At 42.7% G+C, this 24,472-nt stretch overlaps 1 protein-coding gene across 2 annotated transcripts; it reads left to right on the top strand.

Annotated features, from left to right (window-relative positions):
- The first annotated feature begins 944 nt into the window (after positions 1–944).
- On the top strand, positions 945–23,601 carry TBC1D7 (TBC1 domain family member 7). Of its 2 annotated transcripts, none has more exons than XM_080806681.1 (8): positions 945–1,189; positions 2,547–2,666; positions 3,890–3,970; positions 7,764–7,951; positions 11,438–11,575; positions 20,517–20,662; positions 21,984–22,113; positions 23,142–23,601. In XM_080806681.1, exons 2-8 carry the CDS (start codon positions 2,555–2,557, stop codon positions 23,226–23,228), a joined length of 882 nt encoding a protein of 293 aa, XP_080662807.1. In that variant the 5' UTR covers positions 945–1,189; positions 2,547–2,554; the 3' UTR covers positions 23,229–23,601. The 2 variants fall into 2 exon arrangements, with proteins under 2 accessions (XP_080662807.1, XP_080662808.1); XM_080806682.1 differs by having other exon boundaries at positions 975–1,127.
- The last annotated feature ends 871 nt before the right edge of the window (positions 23,602–24,472 follow it).

Genomic DNA, 24,472 nt, shown 5'->3' with positions numbered 1-24,472 from the left:
GACAGAGATCGGAAGCAGGCAGAGAGGCAGGCAGAGAGAGAGGGGGAAGCAGGCTTCCTGCCAAGCAGAGAGCCCGATGTGGGGCTCGATCCCAGGACCCTAAGATCATGACCTGAGCCGAAGGCAGAGGCTTAACCCACTGAGCCACCCAGGCGCCCCAGGATGCCCCATTTCTAATTAGTCTCCCTACAGCTTTCCCGTAGCCTTCAGTGAGGGCTTGCCTGAGGCACTGCCTTTTCCCCTCTCTCAGCCGTTCCCACTCCTCCATCTGCCTTTGATTTTCCGCCAGAACGCCACGGAGGGTGGCTCTCCTGCATAGCAAGTTCGGAATAAACTGCCTTTGCATTTTTTTTTTTTTTTTTTTTTATTTGTTAGAGAGAGAGCGAGCGAGCACAGGCAGACAGAGTGGTAGGCAGAGGCAGAGGGAGAAGCAGGCTCCCCGCGGAGCAAGGAGCCCGATGTGGGACTCGATCCCAGGACGCTGGGATCATGACCTGAGCCGAAGGCAGCCGCTTAACCAACTGAGCCACCCAGGCGTCCCTGCCTTTGCATTTTTGATGTGCTTGGTCTTCACTTGTTTCCGCACACTGAAAGAATAAAAAGGGAATAAAGAATCAAAACAGGAGTCTTCCGCTGCAGACAGCCAGTTTGGGGGGACATCGTCCTGGGCTCCAAGGTCTCCCGCAGGCGGGGACCTTACAACCCCGGAGGAGAGAGCGTCCCAAGCAGTAGCCGTCAGGACGGAGGGAATAAGGGGGTAGCGAGATTCTCCGGAGCCGGTGTGGACGGGAGGAGCTAGAGGACTGGCGCCGGGGGCGTGCGCCGCGGTACGAGGGCCTGAGCTCCCCACCCCAGACAGTTTCGGCTCTTTCAACAGTCCGGGTCTCCCAGCGGGAGTGCCGCTTCCGCGCATGCTCTGTACGCACGCGCACTCTCGGCACCGCCCCTTGGGCGGGTACTTACGTCACGTCCGGGGACGGAGGCGGCGGCGGCGGCGGCGGCGGTGGCTGTGGGTGGCGGGCTTCCCGGGCGCTGGAGTCCGGCTGCCTCCCTTCACCGCGGGGGCTCTCGTGGGGGCGCGTCCGTGTCCTTGGCGGCCCTCACGTCGCCCTCCTGCCCGCCGGCGGGTCAGCGCGCTGGGCCTGGTTTCCGCTTAGTGTCAACCCGGGTGTGGTTTCCACTACTAGAGGTGAAGCGTGATAGGGAGAGTGGGACCTGGGGTCGTTTGCATTTCCTGAAGTGGACGCTCAGGGGCCGGAGTGTCACTGACAGAATTTCCTCCAGGACCTGTATGTCGCTGTCGTGCAATCCGAGAATGGCTCGTTCTTAGGCAACGAGCATCGCATCCCCCTGCAGCTGTTTGGCGGCCGCTTTTAAATGAGTCCCCGAATTCATTTAGCGTTTTAGTGCTTTGATTTTGTGTTTTAAAAAAACGTTTGGTCCTCAAAGCTCAGAATTCTTTAGAGTTTCTCATTTTAAACCATTCCTCCTCTTTCCTGTGACAGAAGGGGCTCAGAGCGCATCTTTTCGATAAGACTGTGGCTGTCTGGAACTTCTCAGGATTTCTAAAACCTGAAGATTATATATATGTATATATATATGTTACATATTTTTTTTCTTCTGCTTCGACGTTTTAAGCATTTGAGTCAAGTAGTGCAGTACTTCCTGAAAAATGCCTTACATCCATTTTGTTCTTAAAATGCCAACCCGATTTGACCTTTTCCTGATGACTTGCTGTCAGTCTTATGAACTTTATTTTATGAACTCTTATTTTATGAAGTTTATTGTGAAAGAACCAGAGACCGCTGAGCTTTTTGAATTCCGATGCCACATTTTAAGTCATTATTCCGCCTCCAGCTTTATGGCATCACTCGCGGACAGGCTAATGCTTCTGCCCTTCTTCTCCTTTACAATTAAGTGCTGTTAATCTGTGGTGGGTTCTGAATTTTGATAATTGCGTTCGATAATATTGTGTTTAAAGTGAGGAACTTACAGCCTTTTACTTGATAGCTTAGTTTTTCATTTTACAAAATGCCCATTCAAAAATACGGCTAAGCAAAAGATTTAAGTCCCCTGGAATCCTATTACCAAAACTTAAGTCATTGCCAACATTTTAGCATATAGTATAATTTCTTTAATGCATAATAGTTGTAAAACAAAGAATCCCAGTGGATACTGTTGGGTAACCCCTTTTGCATGACATCTTGTCTATCTTCGTATTTCACTAATTTTTTTTTCTTTGAGCGTGTGTAATGGCCAGGAACTCCCATAAGTAGTAATTCTAGTGCCTGCACCGTGTGAAATCTGCCAGCTCAGAGGACTTTAGTTTTATGTGCTGATTTTTGGCCAAGGAGCATAGGTGAGGTGGTGTTAGTTGTTTAAAAGGAGATATTTAATGTTGACTTCTATGCAAGGGCAGCCAGTTTGTTTTAGTATATCGAATTCATGGAGAAATTGCAGAAAATCATTGGGAAAATTCCCAATTCTTCATTCTTTGTTTTTAGGCTCACTCTTTCCCCCTCTCTGATCTTTCTCTCTCTCCCAAGAATGAAACATGACTGAGGACTCTCAGAGAAACTTCCGTTCAGTATATTATGAGAAAGTGGGGTTTCGTGGAGTTGAAGAAAAGAAATCATTGGAAATTCTCCTAAAAGATGACCGGCTGGGTGAGTTTTACAAGCTAAATTAAGGTGGTTGGGTTTTAGTCATCCCAGCTGTCCGGAAAGAAATGCTATCTTAAAAGACATTCAGAAATATTTGTTATCTGCTGTATTTTTTTAGTGATAGGATGACAGGTGAATAGTGTATTTTGGGAAAAGTTACGGATTTTTCAAGCTTATATTTTGCCAAGGCCAACTCAGATGTCTTTGAAAGGTCTCAGGAAGTCAGTGGTGTTTTTTTTCTCATATTTCCCATGTATTTCTTTTCCTCAATTTTTAGAGGTGTTACTAGCTTCTGGGTAAATTCACAACAACTCTTGGCCATGATTTTTCCTCTATGGAAATACTGGGACTATGTTATTTATTGACATTTTAGTTTCTTCGTAGTAATAATAAGGTCTGTTCTGTTGACTAGAGTAAAATAAAATGAACCATAGATAAAAATTTATGTGTGTAGAATGCTTTTAAAATTTCAAAACCATTTTCCACCTGATCTTTGATCCTCACTAGACAGTCTGTGTTTAAAGTATGTCTGGAATTATTCACAAGTAGAGGGATCTGAGGTCCAAGACAGTTGAGTGTGGTTTGCTGGAAAATGTAGAGATTTGAGGGTTGACCATGCCACTCACTAGGTATACTAACTGAAGTCACTTAATTGCTTGGAGCTTCAGTTTCTGCATTTTTTTTTTAAAAAGAGAAATCTTTATTTATTTGGGAGAGAGAGAAAGCGTGGGCGAGGAGGAGGGCTGGGAGAAGAAGCAGACTCCCCGGTGAGCAGGGAGCCTGACTCCGGGTTTGATCCCACATCCCTGAGACACACAGCCTGACTCCGGGTTTGATCCCACATCCCTGAGCTGAAATCAAGAATTGGATGCTTAACTCACTGAACCACCTAAGTGCCCCAATTGCTGCACCCAACAAGCTTACAGTATGGATTAAATGAAATAAATTCTATAAATAGTACCTCCTGCTCATGTCGTAGGGAATGTAGTAATATATGCAGCATGCATCACCTACGCCTTGAGGCACTAATTGTTTTTAAATAGCTAGTTGGAGGAACACCTGGGCTAGAAATCAGACCAGCGTGGCATTTCCCAGATTCACTGACTAGAGTAGAATTCTTCTGAAGAAATGTTACTCTACTTCAATTTTTTAAAAATGAAATGCACTTTCTTGTGATCAGCATAAAAAGCTTCTAACTAATTGTTTTTTTTTTTATCTTTGTCTAGATATTGAGAAACTTTGTACTTTTAGTCAGAGGTTCCCTCTCCCGTCCATGTACCGTGCGCTGGTATGGAAGGTGCTTCTAGGTATGAGACCCAATGGTTGGAAGGCTTATCTTCAAAAGTGTTGAATGAGGGGATATTCGCCATCTTATCAGTCAGAAAAAAAGAGGATTTTTAGGCCCTTTACTGCATATCAGGTCTACTCTCAGGAGACTGAATTACTGCTCACCGTGAACATGTATGTTTACCAAGGTGACTTCAGTAGCTGTACATTCAATAGGACTCTAAGAATGTCAGTTTAGTCATGATAGAAGGGAAAGTAACATGTGTTGCTGAAACTAACCGTGGGAAGAGCATCATATTGGAGAAGAAACTGGTCTAGCCTTTACCATCACCTCGGTAACCCCAAGGAAGACCCCTCTAGGTCTCGGCTTTTGTGCCTGTAAAATGAGGTTATTGAGCCAAATTAGACTGAGGTCGAAGCTCTCAATACGTTATCGCTGTGATTCCCAGCTGCAGAGGTCTAACTTCCTAATGAGTGCTCTCAGAAAGAAATGGAAGAGTTTTTACTTCCTAGAAAGCACGGATGGATACATTTCAGTGATGAGTGGCTGAAGGAGAAGAAGAAAGGAACCTGCTCAATTTCTGTAGAAGAAAAAGTGTATTAGGTGCCACAAGGGACTGGCAGCATCCCTTTTGAGCCAAGGATTTTTTCCTATGACTGCTGAGCCTGCTGATGCATATAATATCCAGCCATTACCATGCTCCTTTTCTTCCTTTCTTTGAAAAAAATGAGAGTACTCCTAGAGTTCTGCTGTGAGATAGGTATTAATATCCCAGTTTTACAGATGAGGACAAAGACCGCAGGCTAGATAATTTTCCTGAGGCCCGGCAGTCTGCAAGTGGCAGAGCTAGGATTTGAGCTTAGGCTGGTAGAGCCCATTTGAAGTAGGAGAGACAGTAGACCTCATTTTCTTTCCAACATGTATTTTCAGGACTTGAGAAATCTGTAGTCCTGAGTCTGGTGATGTAATGTGGAGGCAGTGGGGGGAGTACAACCCATATTAGGAAGCACTATATGATCCCCTTTTTTTGTGGTGCCTTCTGGCAGTCTTTGTGCATTTGTGTTTCTGGTGGGCCACCATCCAGTTCATGTCTAGAGAGCAAGTATCAACTATTTTAGTTTTTCCCTAAGCATTTTTTTTTCTTCAATCTTGGTGTTTCCGGTGGCCATCAAAAAAAAAAAAAAAAAATGCCTTCCAGGGATGTCTTTTAGGTGGTAGTGTCGATACTACGTATTTCTGCTGGGAAATACTATGTCTTTTTTTTTTTTTTTTTTTTTAAGATTTTATTTATTTCTTTATTTGACAGAGAAAGAGATCACAAGTAGGCAGAGAGGCAGGCAGAGAGAGAGGGGGAAGCAGCCTCCCTGCTGAGCAGAGAGCCCAATGTGGGGCTCGATCCCAGGACGCTGAGACCATGACCCGAGCTGAAGACAGAGGCTTAACCCACTGAGCCACCCAGGCACCCTGGAAATACTGTCTTAAGAGTTAGTAATAGCAGTGGATTAGTGGGAGACGTACAGTTGTACTTTGTGATACTTTGTAAGTGCCTAGACTTCGTTCATCACCTCTGTTTTTCCCACTTGTCTTTATCAGGTAAGTCTTTGTTATTTTGTAGTAAAGACACTGGAGATTTGGAGCTGCCATGCTGTGTAGGAGACAAGCTAACTCTTCCCAGCACAGGTGTTGATTACTCAGGGACCTTGTCAGGCCTGCTTCCTGATATATTTTAGGTAAATATCGGAAAGAAGTGTTTTAGAACTAGCTCTTACTTTGAGGCTTAACATGGGAAGCACTGTGCTGCCTCTAATAGTATGAGGAGGGTTGAATTACAGCTGTTTAATCTTTACTAGTCCAGATTTGGAGGACATTTTAGTGTATTCCCTTGGCTTTTCCAGAAGCCCGCACAGAACCCCAAAGCTAAAGTAGATAAAACTTTCTCAGGACAGAGAACATTTAGGTGAGTTAGGTTCTAATGGTAACATGGCATCATGTTAGCTTAAGTCTTTTGAGCTCATCCAACTTCTGTTTTCCAGAATATTCTTTAGAATACTGGATCTGTGTTGTTTTATACCAAAGAGTGATCCTTAGTCATATGTACAGCTAACACTTAAACTAGCTTAGTATGTGTTGTGTACTTATTAGGCATTTTATGTATATTAATTTTTTAGTCATTACAGCAACTGAATTAGGTATTATTAGTCTCATTTTTCAGATGGAGAAGCTAAGGCATAGGGAGACTAAACTGCTGACCATCATCCAGCCAGTTAATTGTAGAGCTAGAGTTCCAACCCAGGAACTTTGACTCCAGAGTCCGTGTTCCTATACAGTCTTGCTAAATTTAATGAGGCTGGAATAAATAAGAGGGTTTTAAAAGAAGATTTTATTTATTCATTTTAGAGAGCGAGAACGCGCATGTGCACGTGTGTGCAGGCAGAGGTGGGGAAAGGGAGAGAGAGAATCCCAAGTAGACTCTGTGCTGAGTGTGGAGCCTGACATCATGACCTGAGCTGAAATCAAGAGTTGAGCGCTCAACCAGCTGAGCCACCTAGGTGCCCCTGAGATGTTTTCCTTTATAGCAGAACTTAGAGCCTTGAAAATTCATTGTTACCATTTTGCAAATCTGTTTGGTCCTTGGTACTCTTTTTCCAATGTGGACTTTTGGGGCTAGTGTTGTACAAAGAACATTATCCATTCCAATTCCCACCTCTGACAGCTGAGGAAACAAGTTCCCAGAGAGAAATTTGTGAGAGTCCTGGTGTCATCAGACTGGGACTAGACTGAAAGCCTGTCCTGTTCTCTTTATACTGGGCTTTTTCCATGCCATTTGTTTGTAAAAAAAAAAAAAAAAAAAAAAAAAAAAGTTTTTGCCCCAAAGCCTCCCGGGTAAACATGTTTAAATGGGTTAATGAGCATAAAATGGCATCAAAATGTAATGTAAGGTGGCTTCATCAGCGAAAATGAGAGATTTCTGTGGTCCTGAAGCTAGGCTACTTTGTGAGCAAGTTTGCTTGTTGTGGAAGAGAAGGATTTGATGAATTGTTGGTGGCTCTGAGATGAGAGGCCTGTATTGTTAGCTTGGGCAGCATCACTAAATACCCCAGACTGGATGGCTTCAGCAGTAGTTTTTTATCCTCATGGTTCTGGAGGCTGAGAAGTCCAGGATCAAGGTGCCGACTGGTTTGGTTGTTGGTGCTGTAGGGCCTCCCTTCTTGGTTTGTAGATGGTCACCCTGCCCACTCTGTCCCCACATTGCAGAGCGAGTGAGACCGCCGACTCAGGAATGCCTTCTTTTTCTTAGAAGGGCTCCAGCTCTGTTGGATCACAACCTCATTTAACCTTAATCACTCCTTATTGGCCCTATCTCCAATTGGAACACTGGGCTTGGGGCTTTAGTATATGAATTTTGGGGGAAAACAATTTGGTCCATAGCAGGGGCCAAGTGCAAAACCTGGAGATATGTCTGTAGGAGCCGAGGGAGGCCCCAGGCCAGCAAGCATAAATTGAGTGAGTTCATTATGATAATTGATGTGGTTATTGTTTAGATGGTACACTTATTCAAGGGCTTTATGATGCCCTTTCATTTCTCTTAAATATCAGTGATGCAGATGGCATTCAATATTGATAGTACTTGAAATTCAAGATTGTTTTATAGAGAGAACTTGTAAAACAGAATCTGTATTGTAACTAACTATCTGTGTAATTCCAGTCTCATTGTGCTGGGCAGCTTCTCACTTGGTTCTCTGTAATCGAGGGATTTGGGTCTGTGTCTCAGTACTTTGCCCATTTTTCTTCCCCCCTCGGTCTCTGTGTAGGGATCCTGCCTCCACACCACGAGTCCCATGCCCAGGTGATGATGTATCGCAAGGAGCAGTACTGTGATGTCCTTCACGCCCTGGAAGTTGTTCGCTTTGTCAGCGATGCCACACCTCAGGTTGAAGTCTATCTCCGCATGTATCAGCTGGAGTCTGGGAAGTTGCCTCGAAGTCCCTCCTTTCCACTGGTTAGTGGTACTTTAGTTTGACACTTGGTTCAACTCTAGACTGTTCGGTCCTGCTGGCCTTAGCATCATATTTTGCCTTAGAAACCAACTTTTTTTCTTTCTTTTCTTGTCCTTTTTTTTTCTTTCTTTTAGATTTTGATTCATTTGAGAGAGTTTACAAGCAGGGGAAGCAACAGGCAGAGGGAGAAGCAGGCTGCTCTATGGAGCTGGGAGCCTGATACAGGGCTTGATCCCAGGACCCCAGGGTCATGACCTGAGCTGAAGGCAGATGCTTAACTGACTGAGCCACCCAGGTGCCCCACTTTAGAAACATTCAGTGGCTCTCCTCTGTGTCTTTATAACAAGTTCCCATCCTTGAACATTTCCATAGCCCATCTTGTACCTTTTCTGCCTCAATCCTAAAATCAGCCATTTCTATTTTTAATAAAGTGTGGTCTTTAGAAACCAAGCATAAGGAACTAGATGTGCATGTTGGTTCTAGTATGGTGTTGCTTCTAGGGCCTGTCAGTCAGCAGAGCTAGGAAATAACATATACAGGCTATAAATATATAGAATCGTGTACACATTCACACACACACCTATGTCTGTTTATATGTCTCTTTATCTCTGAGTGTGAAAAAGCCTCAGTACACGCTGATACCTCTGATCGCAGTCCAGCACTACAGGTTCTTCTTGCCTTCACCCTTCTGTGTTTGCCCCTTCCTGTCTGACAGTGGCAAATACGAGAAGGTACAGTCACTTCTTTGCTCATTCCTCTGGTTGTAAGTAGTAGTGCCAGCTACCTCTTGGCCCTTGCCTACAGGCCCAGTGGGCCACCTCCTTTGCCTTGACCGTCCTTGGCCTCAGCCCGGCAGGGACCAACCTGTTTTTAAACTTTTCGTCTTCTACAAACCCTTAACTCTGTTTACTTGGACTACTTGTTGCTCATAAAGGGGAGAGCGGAAGTTCAGGCAAATGAGTGATTATAGCTCTTGAGCTTTGGCTTTTTTTTTGCAGTTTAATGTTCACTATAGGAATTTTAACTTTTTGTGTATGTGGCTGAAACAGTGATTGCTCAGTATCAGGATTTATCTGCAAGCTGTACTGTTCTATAAAAATTGTTTTTTTTAAAGATTGCATTTATTAGAGCATGAGCTGGGGGTAGGGGCAGAGGGAGAGGGAGAAGCAGACTCCCCCCTGAGCAGGGAGCCCGATGTGGGGCTCGATCCCAGGACCCCAGGGTCATGACTCAAGCCGAAGGCAGGTACTTAACTGACTGAGCCACCGAGGCGCCCCGAAACTTACTTTTTTATTGCAGTTGGCAACCTACCCATATAGCACTTAGAGTTTTGACTTGTTCTTGCTTTCGAAGTGAATAATGTGGCTCCCATGGACAGATCTGAGGTTGTCCACTCGTATTAAGTTTATCAAGAGAGACTGGCCCTGAAAATAATTGGAAGTCTGAATAGTCTGTAAATTTTGCTTATCTCTGGCAGAGCACAGTTGGTGGTACTCTGCAAGTTCTTAAATTATGTATTAAATTGGGTTAGATTACCTCTTAGTTCAAGAAATCTAAAAGATAGGTTATGGTTTTTCATCTCATCCCTACTTGGCTTACCTGTACTCCCACCCAGAAACCTTCTCCTCGTCTTGGGCAGATGTGCCCTCAAAGTGTTGGTTTTGGCTCTGCCACTTCATAACCCCCCAGTCATTAAGCCCCACTCAGCCTCATTAGTATTAGTACATAGCAGAGTGCGTGACAGCGCTCCACACAGGGCTGGGAACGTAGTCAAGGGTGTTGGTTCTCTTCCTTGCCTCTCAGACTGTCCTGGAGCCAGTGAGAGGCCACGTTCAGGAGTACCCAGCACAGTGCCCAGTATGGGCTGGGAGTCCAAGAAGGGAGACGGTCTTTCCCTTTTCTTCCTTCTCTTTCTTCCTCTGATACATTAATTAATGTTTAGAAAAATGTATTTTCTGTGATTCTGTTACTTTTTAAAAAATTCATATTGGAATTTAACTTAACATCTAGTGTGTTATTGGTTTCAGGGGTAGAATTTAGTGATTGTTCAGTTGTGTACAATACCCAGTGCTCAGTACATCACTTGCCCTCCTTAATGTCCTTCACTCCGTTACCCCATCCTTCCGCCCCTCCCCTCCAGCAACCCTCAGTTTGATTCCTATTGTAGTTCTGTTACTCTTGGACATTTTATAGAATATTAAGTTGAAAGGAGGCCTAAAATGAAATGCTTTTTAAAAATAGGGATTTTTAAAAAATATATATATATATATTTTAAAGATTTATTTATTTATTTGACAGAAAGAGATCACAAGTAGGCAGAGAGGCAGGCAGAGAGAGAGGGGAAAGCAGACTCCCTGCTGAGCAGAGAGCCCGATGTGGGTCTCGATCCCAGGACCCCGAGACCATGACCTGAGCTGAAGGCAGAAGCTTCACCCTCTGAGCCACCTAGGTGCCCCAAAAATAGGAATCTTGATTTAATTTCGGGCTTTTAAGGGAGATAGAGATACTTTTTAGTTTCCTTTTTTACCCCAAAGTCCTTCAGCTGTTAAATCCTAGATGAAAATGTAATCTTTTTTTTTTTTTTTTTTAAAAGAGAGTGCTTGTACATGTGTGCACATTCATGAGCTGGGGGAGGGGCAGAGGGAGAGGGAGAGAGAGAATCCCAAGCAGGTTCCACACCTGATGTGGAGCTCAATCCTGTGACCCTGAGATCATGACCTGAATTGGAATCAAGAGTTGGGCACTTAACTGGCTGAGCCACCTGCGTGCCCCTGAAAATGTAATTTTGTGTGAGATGCGGTGTTTGAAAACAGAATGGATTTCCAGGTAGATTCTAGTTTTTATAAGATTACTTTGTTGAAATTTACTTGAGGGTTTATGTTCATATTCCAAGTGTTGACACAAGGTTTGAGAAATGCCATTCTTCTGATTCCTAAAATTCTGATTCTAGGGACGTTTTAACTTATCAGGTGCTTAAAGGTGCTTAGAACAAAATTCTAAAGGTATGTATGAATGCTTTAATAAAGAAAAAAAAATTTTTTTTAAGAAGATGCTTTATTAGTCCTTTTGGAGTCATTGAACTTCTGTAAATTACCGTGTTTTGTAAATGTCTCCATTTCTTTGTGATGTTTATCACACACTTTTGAAAGAAATTCTCCTCTAGCCTCGGGAATACTTTTGGGTGGAGAGAGTCTGCATCTCGCTTATGATTTATGTTTTCTTTGATGACCTTAAAAGGTGGAAAAATCTGCTTAGTCTAAAACCTGGACATTCGTAAGCACCACTGATCCAAATTTCTTTGGTTACCCACTCCTTTCTCTGCCCTGGTCTTCTCTTTAGTGGCAGACTGAGTGCTTTTTGGTTCCACTTTGATTTATTAATGCGGCGTCTTCAAAAGTTAGGGGGTAAGCTTTCATTTTTATGTGAGAAATATGTATTCCTCTCTTCCGCAGGCTCCCTCCCTTTATCAGAGATTTACTGTCTTTTAGGAGCCAGAAGATGAGGTGTTTCTCGCCATTGCCAAAGCCGTGGAAGAGATGGTAGAGGACAGTGTCGACTGTTACTGGATCATCCGATCCTTTGTGAACCAGTTAAATAACAAATACCGAGAGTCTTTACCCCAGCTGGTAAGCGATGCTCTTTTTGGCTCTTGGCGGGTAGGGGTGAGTAGTGGTGATGGGGAAATATCCTTGCTTCCTGGTGCTGCTACAGTTACGAGTTACCCTCTATGGTAAGAGCCAACAAGTGTTTTCTGTAAAAGATCAAGTAGTAAATGTTTCCAGGTTGGTGGGCCAGATGGTCTCTGTGTCTCTCTTGCAAACACTCCGCTCTGCTACTATTGCACAGAAGCGGCCACTGACTACATGAAAGAATGGTGGTGGCTGGGTTTGCCCTGCTGCATTGCCATGGTTGGCAGCCCCTGCTCCTTTCCTTATCCTGGTCTAGAATCTACTGGCTTTATCTAGAATTGCCTCTCTGAATTAGTTAAGGTTTGAATTTGGCTGCATGTAATGGAAGGCCCAACTGTCTGAAGCTTTATTTTTTTTCTCTCATGTAACCAGAAATCTAGAGGTAAGGCAGTCCAGAGCTGGCGCCACAGCGCTACGATGTCAGTGGGGACGTAGGCTCCTGTCCTTTTGGGCCAGCATTTTTAGGTGTGATCCTTCCTCTTTTGCTCACAGCTGGATGCTGGAGCGACAGCCATGCCCTCTGTGTTCTAGGCAGGTGGGAAGGGAAGGGCAAAGACAGAAGTGAAGGAGTAGAAGGAACAGCCAGTCAAGGGTGTCTCCCTTGGGCAGACTTTCCTCGCGCCCGTCTGTTAGTGGCAGGACCGTGGCCCCTGGCCACCTCTGTCTGCAGCAGATGCTGGGAAATGGGGGTGTGGCTTTGTTTTAGCCAGGCATGTCGTGATTCTGTTAGTGAAGGAGAGGTGAACGGCTGTGAGGGAGGCAGCCTGCCGGCGGGCTGCCGTGCTCTGACTCGGGAGCGCAGAGAGCGGCGCGGCACCTGCTTCTGCAGCAGAAGCCAGTGGTTCTTTGCCATTCTGTTTTTCTCGTTTTTTCCCTTTATTTCTCTCCTTTAAAAATGAACGTCTTTTTTCTTAAATCGTTGAGTTGTTTCATTTGGAAATTCTGTTGAAAGCAGTAACTGAGATCGTGGCTTCGGGGCCACGTGAGGGGCGCTGATGAGGGTTAATGGAGCCCTGAGGATCTCTGTGCTAACTGCAGTCACCAGGGCGGTTGGCAGGAAGACCCTTTAGCTTTGTAGAGCACTGTTACAGGAGTGTTTTATAGATTTCAATTATGTAAAATTTGATTTTCAGAATTTTAAAATTTAATCCACTTAGTTGATTTCAATAAAGACGAGCTTGGCGATGGAAGCATAATGTTACTTGCTTAATTAGAACAAGAGGTCCAGATTATACCATGATTTAATTAGCTTTTCTTATTTAGTATTGAAGTAAATTCTGTAGCATTTTGCTAGTTTATGTTTAAAGAACTCCTTTTTTTTAACTTTAAAAAATTTTTTATTAACATATAATGTATTATTTACCCCCAGGGTACAGGTCTGTGTATCGCCAGGTTTACACACTTCACAGCACTCACCATAGCACATACCCTCCCCAGTGTCCATAACCCAACCACCCTCTCCCTACCCCCCTGCTCCCGGCAACCCTCAGTTTGTTTTGTGAGATTAAGAGTCTCTTACAGTTTGTCTCCCTCCTGATCCCATCTTGTTTCATTTATTCCTTTCCTACCCCCCAAACACCCCACATTGCCTCTCAGCTTCCTCATATCAGTGAGGTCATATGATAATTTTCTTTCTCTAATTGACTTATTTCACTAAGCATAATACCCTCTAGTTCCATCCAAGTCGTCGCAAATGGCAAGATTTCATTTCTTTTGATGGCTGCATAGTATTCCCTTGTGTGTGTGTGTGTGTGTGTGTGTGTATGTATCACGTCTTCTTTATCCATTCATCTGTTGATGGACATCTAGGTTCTTCCCATGGTTTGGCTATTGTGGACACTGCTGCTATAAACATTTGGGTGCATGTGCCCCTTTGGATCACTACATTTGTATGTTTAGGGTAAATACCCGGTAGTACGATTGCTGGGTCGTAGGGTAGCTCTATTTTCAACTTTCTGAGGAACCTCCATGCTGTTTTCCAGAGTGGCTGCACCAGCTTGCACTCCCACCAACAGTGTAGGAGGGTTCCCCTTTCTCTGCATCCTTGCCAGCATCTGTCATTTCCTGACTTGTTAATTTTAGCCATTCTGACTGGTGTGAGATGGCGTCTCATTGTGGTTTTGATTTGTATTTCCCTGATGCCGAGTGATGTGGAGCACTTTTTCATGTGTCTGTTGGCCATCTGGATGTCTTCTTTGCAGAAATGTCTCTTCATGTCCTCTGCCCATTTCTTGATTGGATTATTTGAAGAACTCTTTATTTTTTAAAGAATCCTTTATTTTTGGTAACACAAGTAATAAGTATATTCTTGGAGTATTAGTCTGGATGAATCCAGTGTTCCTGTAGATCTGTACGTCCTCATCCCCCACTTTCTTAGAAGTCAACACTGTCGTTAGCTGGGTGTATATCCTAGCCTGTCTTATGTATATTAGGTTGGGTGGAATCCAGCCACATCCACACATATATACATATATACACATGCACATGTGTACACAATACACATACATGCATTTAATGACTTATATTTTTTGTATGTATAACTTAAAAAAAAACCATAAATATGGTATCATTGATACAGCTCTACAGTTTTTTTTAAAAACTCGATGTCTTGGAGCACTTTCCAAGTCCGTGTAGATCAGTAGTATTCCACCCTGACTTCTGTTAGAACCACCTGGGAACTTTTAACAAATTATCAGTGCCTTTCCTCCACCCAAACCCATTAAGTCAGAATCTCTGGGGGTAGGTGGGGCCCAGAATTCTGTTTTTTTAAAAAAGCTTCAGGTGATTCTGAAACGTGGCTAGGGTTGAGAGCTACTCCTTTAGAACTACTTTTTTTTTCCCCTCTTAAAAGTGTGTTCATATTATTTCCTGTTAAGAATTCTGCCATGTTTTAATATGACAGATCCACGTTGACAGTCCGCTTGCCTTTCTGCCTGAGCCTTTCTATATACGGGAGTGTTTCTGCAGGGCAGGTCCCTTTTAGGGGATTGCTCCATTGAAAGGAGACATAGTTAAAGTTTTAATTGCCAGGCTGCTCACCCGGAAGGCGTACTGATTTTGCTTCCCCCAAAAGATAAGATTTTCCATTTTCCACTCCATTGCCAATACTCGATAGTATCAGTTTCTTAAATTTTTGTTAATCTGATAGTGAAAGTGGTATCTTATTTTAGTTTACATATCCTTATTTTCTAGTGAAGCTGAGCATCTTTGCATATATTAGTCATTTCTATTTGTCTACCTATCTTGTTTGCATCTTTCTATTTTATTTGTAAGAGCTCTTGATATACTCAGGATATTAATCCTGTGTTACATATGTTGGCAGTCTTTTCTCCCTGTATGTTGTATAGAGATTTTTAAAGCTTTGATTTAATCAGATCTGTGAATATTTTGTTTTTTTTTTTTGGAGTTAGGAAACCCTTTCTAACTCCAAAATTAAAACACAGGTTTTTAAAAAACTTTCCTCTTTTAATGTTTAAACATTTTATTTATTTATTTATTTATTTATTTATTTTAATATGTTTTTAAAAATTTTTTTAGAGGGGGAGAGAGTGCGCTCAAGCAAGCAGGAGTGGGGGTTGGGTGGGAGGGCAGAGGGAGAGAGCATCTTAAGCAGACTCTACACCCAGCATGGAGCCAAAAGCAGAGTTCGAGCCCACAACCCTGAGATCATGACCTGAGCCAAAATCGAGAGTCAAAGGCTTAACTGAGCCAGCCACGTGCATCTATATTGAAACATTTTAAAATTGAGTCCTTTAATTTGTGAGGGATTTGTGTTTGTGACTGGTATTGACACAGGTTTGACCTTGTTTCTTTGTTGTTAACTGCAGTAAACGTTCAGTCAGCCTCCTCGTCTTCCCCTTTTGGTTTGATGTTATTAAGCTCATGCTTCATGCCAGGCAGTTTCTTTCTTTCTTTTTTTTTTTTTTTTTAAAGATTTTATTTATTTATTCGACAGACAGATCACAAGTAGACAGAGAGGCAGGCAGAGAGAGAAAGGAGGAAGCAGGCTCCCTGCCGAGCAGAGAGCCCGACGCGGGGCTCGATCCCAGGACTCCGGGATCATGACCTGAGCCAAAGGCAGCGGCTTTAACCCACTGAGCCACTCAGGCGCCCCGCAGGCAGTTTACTTCTTAATGAAAACTTAATTTTAGCACACCTCTCTGTTTTTATAGATGAGGAAACTGAAGCACAGAGCAGTTAAGTAACTTGCCCAAGGTCACACAGTTAGTAAGCAGTAGAACTACCTACCACTTAACACTATCTGTCGGTTTATTCTTTTTTTCACAGATTTGAAGTGCCACCTTTATCATATACTAGATTTATGTATATATTTGTATCTCTTTCTGGGCTTTTTCCCCATTAAGCTATTTGTCTATTCCTGGGCCAGTGCCATATAATTTATTTAATATAGCTTCCTCATATGTTTTGGTAGGTGGTAAGGAAAATTCCTTCATATTGTTGCTCTGTTTCAAAAGTGCCTTGGCTTTGCTTCAACTCCAGTTTCTTTTTAGAGATGAATTTTCAATCAGCAAGATACTAAATGCCCCCAAACCTTAATTTCTTCATCTTCAAAAAAGAGGTTTATTTTATTTATTTATTTATTTTTATTTATTTATTTTTTAAAAGATTTTATTTATTTATTTGACAGAAATCACAAGTAGGCAGAGAGGCAGGCAGAGAGGAGGAAGCAGGCTCCCCGCCAAGCAGAGAACCCAATGCAGGACTCAATCCCAGGACCCTGAGACCATGACCTGAGCCGAAGGCAGAGGCTCAACCCACTGAGCCACCCAGGCGCCCCAAGAGGTTTATTTTAATATGTACATTATAGTACTTAGCACATAGTTTTAAATAGTTATGAAGTTGTTTTTTAAAAGTTCTTCAGAATGTGTAAGAAAAGTTGTTTCCTTTGTGTTGCTATTTGATTTACTGATTTACGTGAACATTTCTCTTTAAGCTGTTCTTAGTTTCCCATAAAATTTTTATTACTGTGGTTAGTGATATCTTCTTCCTAGCTTCTTGTTAGAGTTTTTATAATCTTGTCTATCATTTTCAAGTTTTTGTGGTTTTACCAGCAAAATTAGTTATCACAAAGCATAGCTTGTTTTATCATCCTAGGGAAATGTACATGTAATGGGCAGTAATGGGTTTTTGTCATGACAAGAAGATGAGACTCTGTCTGGTGGTGACACATTTATTATGTCATAATATTCTGATTGATAGGGTTACATCACAGCTTCTCCTCTCCTTATAAGCTTTAGGAAATGTTGCTCTCTGATGAGGCCTGTCTTTGGCAAGAATAGAATCCAACTTCAGACTGTGACCTGGACAGCCTCTCTGGTTAATCTCTTTCCAGAGCAGACCATCCTTAAGCCATCTCAGGCTTAATTGTGTTTAATCACTAAAGTGAGTGAACTTTTTTTCATTGCCATTGGTCTGCTTTTTAAAAGCTATCCTAAAGAGGTTTTTGTTTATGTTTTTTAAATAAACACTATTAACAGCCTCTTCTTAAGTTCAATATTAATTCCTCTCAGAGTGGTTAAGTCTCTTTTTTGTCAGGTTTTGCCTTCTGTTATGTTTTCTTCATAAAGTAAGAATTTGAGGGTCATGGAAATATTGGAAATAACCTAAAAGTTTAGCTGTAAAATATAATCTCATCTACCATTTGCTGTATACTAAAACTTAAAAGCAATGTAAGTATTATCTCTTTCCACTAAAAAAGTATATATATTTATATTCATTATCTTTGTTAGATTTAGTAATAGCATATGATAACACATTTTTCTCTACCCTGCTGTTTTCACCTGATACATGCTAGAAATCATTCCATAAGTAATACAGTTGACTCTTGAACAATGCTGAAGTTAGGGATGCTAAGCCCCCACCCAGTTGGAAATCACGTATAACTTTTGCCTCCCTAGAAACTTCAACTACTGTACCCTACTGTTGACTGGAAGCCTTACCAAGAACATAAATAGTCTATTAATACATATTACATATTTTGTATGTTTTATGTATTACAGACTATATTCCTATAATAAAGGAACCTAGAGAAAAGAAAATGTTATTAAGAAAATGATAAGGAAGAAAATATACATTTATCATACTGTACATGTATTTATTAAAACACATTTACCATATCAATGGGCCCATGTAGTTTAAACTCGTTTTCAAGGGTCAACTGTATATAGAGCCATTCCTTATTCCTTTTCACAGCTTCATACTACTCCACTCTGTGTATATGCTTTTGTTTATTTCACCTGTTCTCTATTGGCCACTTGGGATGTTTCCAGTCTTTTGTTTATTAGACATGGTGTTACGTTTTAATAGCTTTGTGCATATACCTTTTCATTTACTTACCAGTATATACGGGGGATATGTTTTCTAGAAATAGGTTGACTGGATCAAAGGGTAAAGGCATATGTTATTTTGCTAGATATTTCCAAATTCCCCTTCATAGACCTCATCCTCACAACCAGTGAATGAGATGCATTTCCTTAGTCTCCCTTGCCAACATGGTGTATCATTTTTGCCAGTCTGATAGGTGAGAGATAGATGATAACTTCAGTTTGGCTTTTTTTTTTAAGTGAAATTTTTTTTCATTGATTTTTAAAATTTTAATTCTGGTTTGGCTCACATACAGTGTTGTATTAGTTTCAGGTGTGCAATATAGTGATTCAGCAGTTCCATATGTTACTCAGTGCTCCTCATGGTAACTGTACTATTAATCCCTATTGCCTATTTCACCCATCCCCCCAACTCCCCTCTGGGAACCATCAGTTCTCTGGAGTTAAGATTCTGTTTCTTGGTTTGCCTCCCTCTCTCACCCTGTGTTCATCTGTTTTGGTTCTTTTTTGTTTGTTTGTTTTAAGATTTTATTTGTTTGACTCAGAGCACAAGCAGGGGAGCTGCAGTGGGAGAAACAGGCTCCCCACTGAGCAGGGAGCTTGATGTGAGGTGTAATGTAATGTATACTGGAAAACAGTTGGGTGCTATACAACCTGTATATTATCAGTAGTTATCTTTGGGTAGTGTGAGTTTAAGGGCTCTTTATATCTTTCTTTATTCCTTCCTGCATTTTTGAGATTTCTTATAATGAACATATTATAAATCAGGAAAAAAGATTTAGAAACATTTAAGAGTGGAAGGAAGATGTACCTTGAGTGATTATCAAGATGTTGATTAACATACTTCAACATTTCATTTAATTCATGATATTCATTTACTTATTCAGCGATTATATATTGAGTGCTTACTATGCCGAGTAATAGTCTAGGTACTGGAGAACTAGCAGTGAGCCAAATGGACATGGTCCCTGCTGTCACTGAGTTTACAGTATGGTAAGGGGAGAGGCAATAAAGAGTATAAAATGTTCACTCATCTGTATCTTACTTGTTATTTGTGTTGACTTTTGGGTGAGACTTTCTTTGCTGTGAAACACAATATATAAATATGTGTGTGTGTTCACCCATGTCAGTTTGTGAAAAAACATTCCATTGGCAGAACGAACCAGAATTCTAGATGGGGTTTTAGAGGTGAAAGGTGAGGTCAAAAGCCCTTTGACAACTTGGACTTTAGAGAAAATTTCCTGTTTTTGAGAGCTGTGTGGAGTGTTCTTGAGAAGCTCTAGGAATTATTTCATAGTGTAGGAAAGTTGGTTTAACAGAAAAAATTAGAGCTCCGTGGAAGAGGGGAAAACTGGGCCCAATACTAATATGTGGGCCTCCCTGCCTGCCTAGCTCCCGTCATTCTTTGTAAGCCAGCTCAGATGTCACCTCTCCGGGAAACCGTAACTTGTAAGGCCTGGGTTCGGATTCCCACCTCGATGTGTCCAACATCATGTGCTTTCTCCGTGAGAGCTTTATTACATGTTTGTCTCAGGCAGATTGTATGCTCCCTGAAGGCGGGGACATTATGTCAGTATGTTTTCATTTACTCTTCTGTACGTAGCGTAGGGTTTGGCTATAGCGAACATTGTATAAGAGTTAGGAATTACCTCTTTGGGTGAGATGCAGATATTTAGTAAAAGAAACATTTGCATTTGCTTAGGTGATATGGGATGTCATTGTGTGTTTCTGGATAGGGAATACGGACTTCAGGGTTTGACCCCCAGGCACTGTTCTTGGCCAGTGGATCCTAAATATAGCAGCTTGTGCCAGGTGGGTTTGGCTGGTCAGGAGCTGGCTTGGTTAGCTCTCCCAGGCTTCTAGAGTTGGCTGCTGCTTAACCTTTAATGGGAGAGGCTACCAGATGGAACCCAGGTGCTTTGTGCCCCCCATGTTATTTCTCTGCTTCCTGAGAATTCTGCACTCGTGGTACTGAGTGCTTCCTCCGGATGTCTCCGCTGTAGGGGCGGCTTTGGCGTGGTGCCCAGTAGTGCTTGGCAGAGGTGTGGTCTGGACTGGTGGGCCCTTTTCATATCCAGCTCTTTTTGTCGCTTTCTTCTGGACTCCCTCTCCCGCCTTGGTCCCACTCTCTTTCCCCGGTCTAACTCTTTCCCCTTCTCCCTGTATATAGTGTACTGTTCTGGAGCGGCCAGGAGTGTCACGGGCCTTTCTTAGTTCCTCAGAACAATTGAATTTTGCTTTGGACTTTTGCTTTGGCTGTGGAACCTTGTTAGTGCTGTTAGGGGGAACAACCGTTTGATTTTGCTGGGTCCTGTCCTGGAAAACCCCTCAGTCCCACCTCGCTGGTTGCTCTGGTCAGTGCTGACCTAGGAACTTTGCGTCACACATGACTTGGAGGAGTCTGAAGTTTTGTTTTCTAGCACTTGCCTGCATTCAGCATGTACATTCGTTTCATCTTATTCATCACGGGCTGTAAGATTGGGTAATGTTATGTCACAGGAAACGAGTAATCTCTCTTCCTGTTTAATCATTAGCCAAAGGCTTTTGAACAATACTTGAATCTGGAAGACAGCCGTTTGCTGAGTCATCTGAAGACGTGTTCTGCGCTGTCCAGGCTTCCTTACGATCTCTGGTTCAAGAGGTGCTTCGCGGGGTGCTTGCCCGAATCCAGTTTACAGAGGCAAGTATCGCTTCCAGAGGTGGCCGAAGGCCTGAAGGCACAGGAGGATCCTAGTTTCTCATGTGCTTGTCCTTCAGAGTATGAATCTGCTTTAGGATAATACCAGTAATTTGAAGCTAACTTCCCTGACAGGCAACAGAGCAACTTGATTCGACGTATTATTTATGCACTTAGAAATGCCGGAATATTAGTAATGTTAATGTAAGATGAATACAAATTAGTGTTAATGCTAGAAAGATTAGAATATACAATTAGAAAACTTGAAGGCCCTCAGCCTGTTAGATGATGCACACTATTCATGTCTGAAGCCGTCTCCAGGAGCTTATATTGGTCTAGGCTTTTCCAGAAACGTGGTAGATCCTGATCTGGAGGAAATCTTCCTATTTCTTAGTTCCATCGTGACATCTTTAAAGTAGCTAAAGGCAGGCAGAGAGATCCGAGACGCACACTCTGCTTTCATTCATTTCAGACGTATTGCTGGCATTTCAGAGTCCTCCTGCCTCCACCCCAAGACTGTATGAGGTAGTTGGGAAGAAAGGTGACATGCAGAAAACATCACAAGACAGTGCATGACTAAGCACATAGAGTGCAACACCAACTTTAAGAGGAATAGGAATTATCAGAATAGGTTTTTTAGAGTGGTTGCAGATTCCTAACTAGCCCCTTAAGCTCTTTTTAAAAAAAAAATTATTTATTTGTTAGAGCGAGAGTGGGCATGAGCAGGGAGGAGAGGGGAGAAGTAGGCTTTCTGCTATGCAGGGAGCCTGATGCAGGACTTGATCCCAGGGCCCTGAGATCATGACCTGAGCCGAAGTCTGGCGCTTAACCCACTGAGCCACCCAGGTGCCTCCTAGTTCCTTTAGTTCTTGGAGAAGTTTTAGGAATTTGAGCCACTGGAAAATGAAATTGCATTGATCTCATTTCATGTGCTGCTTTTGTTATTCCTTAGTACTTAATGATTAGATTAGCATTACACAATATTAATAAAATCCACACATTGGTTTAAGACTTTCCTTTCCTTAAATGTCAGGTTTAAAACATTAGGGAATGGGTGTCTGGTAGATCTCTTAAAGAGCAAGTACTCTTTAGTGATCATTCGTTTTTCCCTTACAGTGCTGATTGTGTGTGAAATATGTTTCAAATAGCTGATTTGTTGTGTTTTTGCTTTTCTGATGATTATTTCATTATAGCTTTTCTCTGAAGTTTATACTTAAAAGGAGTAATTTGATTTAATTTTGTAATTTGAGATGTTTAGCTAAACAAAGTTCAAACTCAAATAATTTTATTATATCTCTTGATTTTTTTTTTTTTTTTTTGGTAGGGTTTGGGATAAAGTTGTAAGTGGATCCTGCAAGATCCTAGTTTTTGTAGCTGTGGAAATTTTATTGACCTTTAAAATAAAAGTAATGGCTCTGAACAGTGCAGAGAAGATAACAAAGTTTCTAGAAAATGTAAGTGTTCTTTCTTTAAAATTTGATTTTGAATCTAGAAAGGAAGTCCGTTTAGCAAGCCAGATTTTCCTACTGCATTACATTCTTTCTTTGATATTTTTACCTTAAAAGAAACCCTTTTTCCCCTTGGAAAAATTTAGCTTAAAGTTGGTCTGTGGGTTATAATTTGCATCCTCTCTGTGGGGGATGACGGGCTGAGCAGTGAGACTGTTATGGTGAGTGTGTGTGTCAAGACCACAGTCTTATCGCCTGACCACCAGGAGGCTTGCTGAGAAAAGGAAGAGGTGAGATCTGTCATGCGAGGTCGAATAATCCTTCTTAGTGGAAAAGGAAGCTTGACGTTTTGGGGATTTTGTAAGCCCTTTCATTGCTGTTACTGTCTCTGGCAGAATCCCCGTTGGGTTTGTTAATGTGTATAAGTGTATACTTAGTGCGTGCAGGGAAAGGTCTAAATGAATCTCTGAGTATCTTAGAAGACCCTTAACCAGGAGAGAGGTAGAGGAGATTTATGCCTGGATGAATTTCACTGGACCCAGAATCTCTTCTTTTTAATTGGTCACTATTAACATTTGAATAGTGGCTCAGTAAATAGTAAGTACCAGTGAACGTGAGGTGAATACAAGAGTCCTCAGCACTCCCCTTTGCGGCTGACAGTGCCAGGGCCCCCGCTAAGTATTCCACGGGGTCTCCCATGGAATCCTAAACAGCCCTAGGAAGAGCGGCTTCACCTGCCTCATTTTAGAGCTGGGATCTGAACTCCGGTAGCCTGGGTAGCCTGCCCAGGGGCACATGGGGCAGCGCAGGCTTGAAACCTGGGCAGTCTGAGCAGAGCTCCTCGGCGTGTCCTCTGGTGGCCTGCGAAACAGAGATCTGGGCCGCGGTCTTTCGCACGATTGCTTTCTGCCCCGCCAAGTCGTGAGAACTCTGATGGGGTGGGGGACACATTAGTGCTATGGCGCAGCGAATGAGGGAGACAGGGAAATTATACACACTTGCGGTTTCACGATGACTGCTTTGCTTGTCTGCAGATTCCCCAGGACAGTTCGGACGCGATTGTGAGCAAGGCCATCGACTTGTGGCACAAGCACTGTGGGACCCCCGTGCACTCAGCCTGATGGCTTCCAGCGCACGTGGCCTGCTGGGCCCCCCTCAGCAGGGTGCTCTTGGGACACCACCTGCTGCACTCACGGAAAAGGCCGTTCCTGCTTTGGCGCTCAAAGCATCATTTTTTTCCCCAGTAAGGTTATTTAAGATACCTGGTGACATTGTGTTTGGAGCGGCAACTTGTAGTTACACAGAAGTACAGAGCTCAGCTCTGAACAGCCGTTAACAGGGTTATTCCAACAGTACTCCCCATTCTCCACGCATCAGCCAGGGAGGGTGGGTGCTTTGATAGGCAAGCCTGCCCCGCTTCTCTCTAATTAGCACCATGCTCGTTCCTTTCTAAGGCTATTTCTGGAATAAAGAACAACTTCCTTTTGTTGACAACTCCGATTCGGCTCTCTCCTTGATGCGGTGCTTGTTTAAGCTGTCTGCTTTCTGAGGCTTCATCTTGCCAAATAGGTTTCAATAAAAGCCTTACATTTTTTTTTTCTCTGTGTCAGTAGGAATGAAAATTATTGAACAAAATATGTCTGCATTTACCTACCAGAAGAGAGAATACTTGCGGATGTCTTGCCAGACTAATGCTTTTTCTTGATGAGTCATTAAATGTTGGGTGGGCTCTACGGAGCACTCTGCCACCCAGCATTGGAATGGGAGAACTGGTAGGCTAAGGCTAATAGCTAATGCCCCTGGGCCCTGTTGTGCCACATAATGGTTACTGTTGATTGGACAGTTGTAGGCTTTGAGACCGGTGATTGAGAGGAGGCCCTTTGTTCAAGACTGATTCAGCTGTCGGCCCTGCAGAAGCCTAAGTGGTGAGTTGGTTCTCTACCCAAGCCACCCCCGGAAGAGGAGGGAGACCTTGAAATTATGCAATTAGAGTTTGGAGAATCCCTTCCCTCTCTAATACATAAAATAACTGTTGACAAAGAAGTCAGAGTGAATGGAATTGTTGAAGCCAGCTGGTACTTCTGTATAAGTAACATATCCATGAGTATTTCATTTTTAAAGCAAAAAAATACACCCAGAAGAAACTTTTTTTTAAAGATTTATTTATTTACTTGACAGAGATCACAAGCAGGCAGAGAGAGGGGAGGGAAGCAGGCTCCCCGCTGAGCAGAGAGCCCGATGCAGGGCTCAATCTCAGGACCCTGAGATCATGACCTGAGCTGAAGGCAAGAGGCTTAACCCACTGAGCCATCCAGGCGCCCCCAGAAGAAAACTTCTTAAAGCAAAATGCTGTCTACAGCTACTG

The sequence above is a fragment of the Martes martes genome (assembly GCF_963455335.1).
Source record: "Martes martes genome assembly, chromosome: 6".
NCBI classification, from domain to species: domain Eukaryota; kingdom Metazoa; phylum Chordata; class Mammalia; order Carnivora; family Mustelidae; genus Martes; species Martes martes.
Note: the sequence above shows the minus strand (reverse complement) of the source record. Positions and strands in the feature narration are given on the sequence as shown.

What these genes read in the sequence shown, in the direction of transcription:
- TBC1D7 (XM_080806681.1), top strand. Translation starts at nt 2,555, where the DNA reads ATGACTGAGGACTCTCAGAGAAACTTCCGTTCAGTATATTATGAGAAA. An exon ending in GAAGTCCCTCCTTTCCACTG is followed by an intron (nt 7,952 to 11,437) that starts GTTAGTGGTACT and finishes ACTGTCTTTTAG; the next exon opens with GAGCCAGAAGATGAGGTGTT. An exon ending in TAACAAAGTTTCTAGAAAAT is followed by an intron (nt 22,114 to 23,141) that starts GTAAGTGTTCTT and finishes GCTTGTCTGCAG; the next exon opens with ATTCCCCAGGACAGTTCGGA.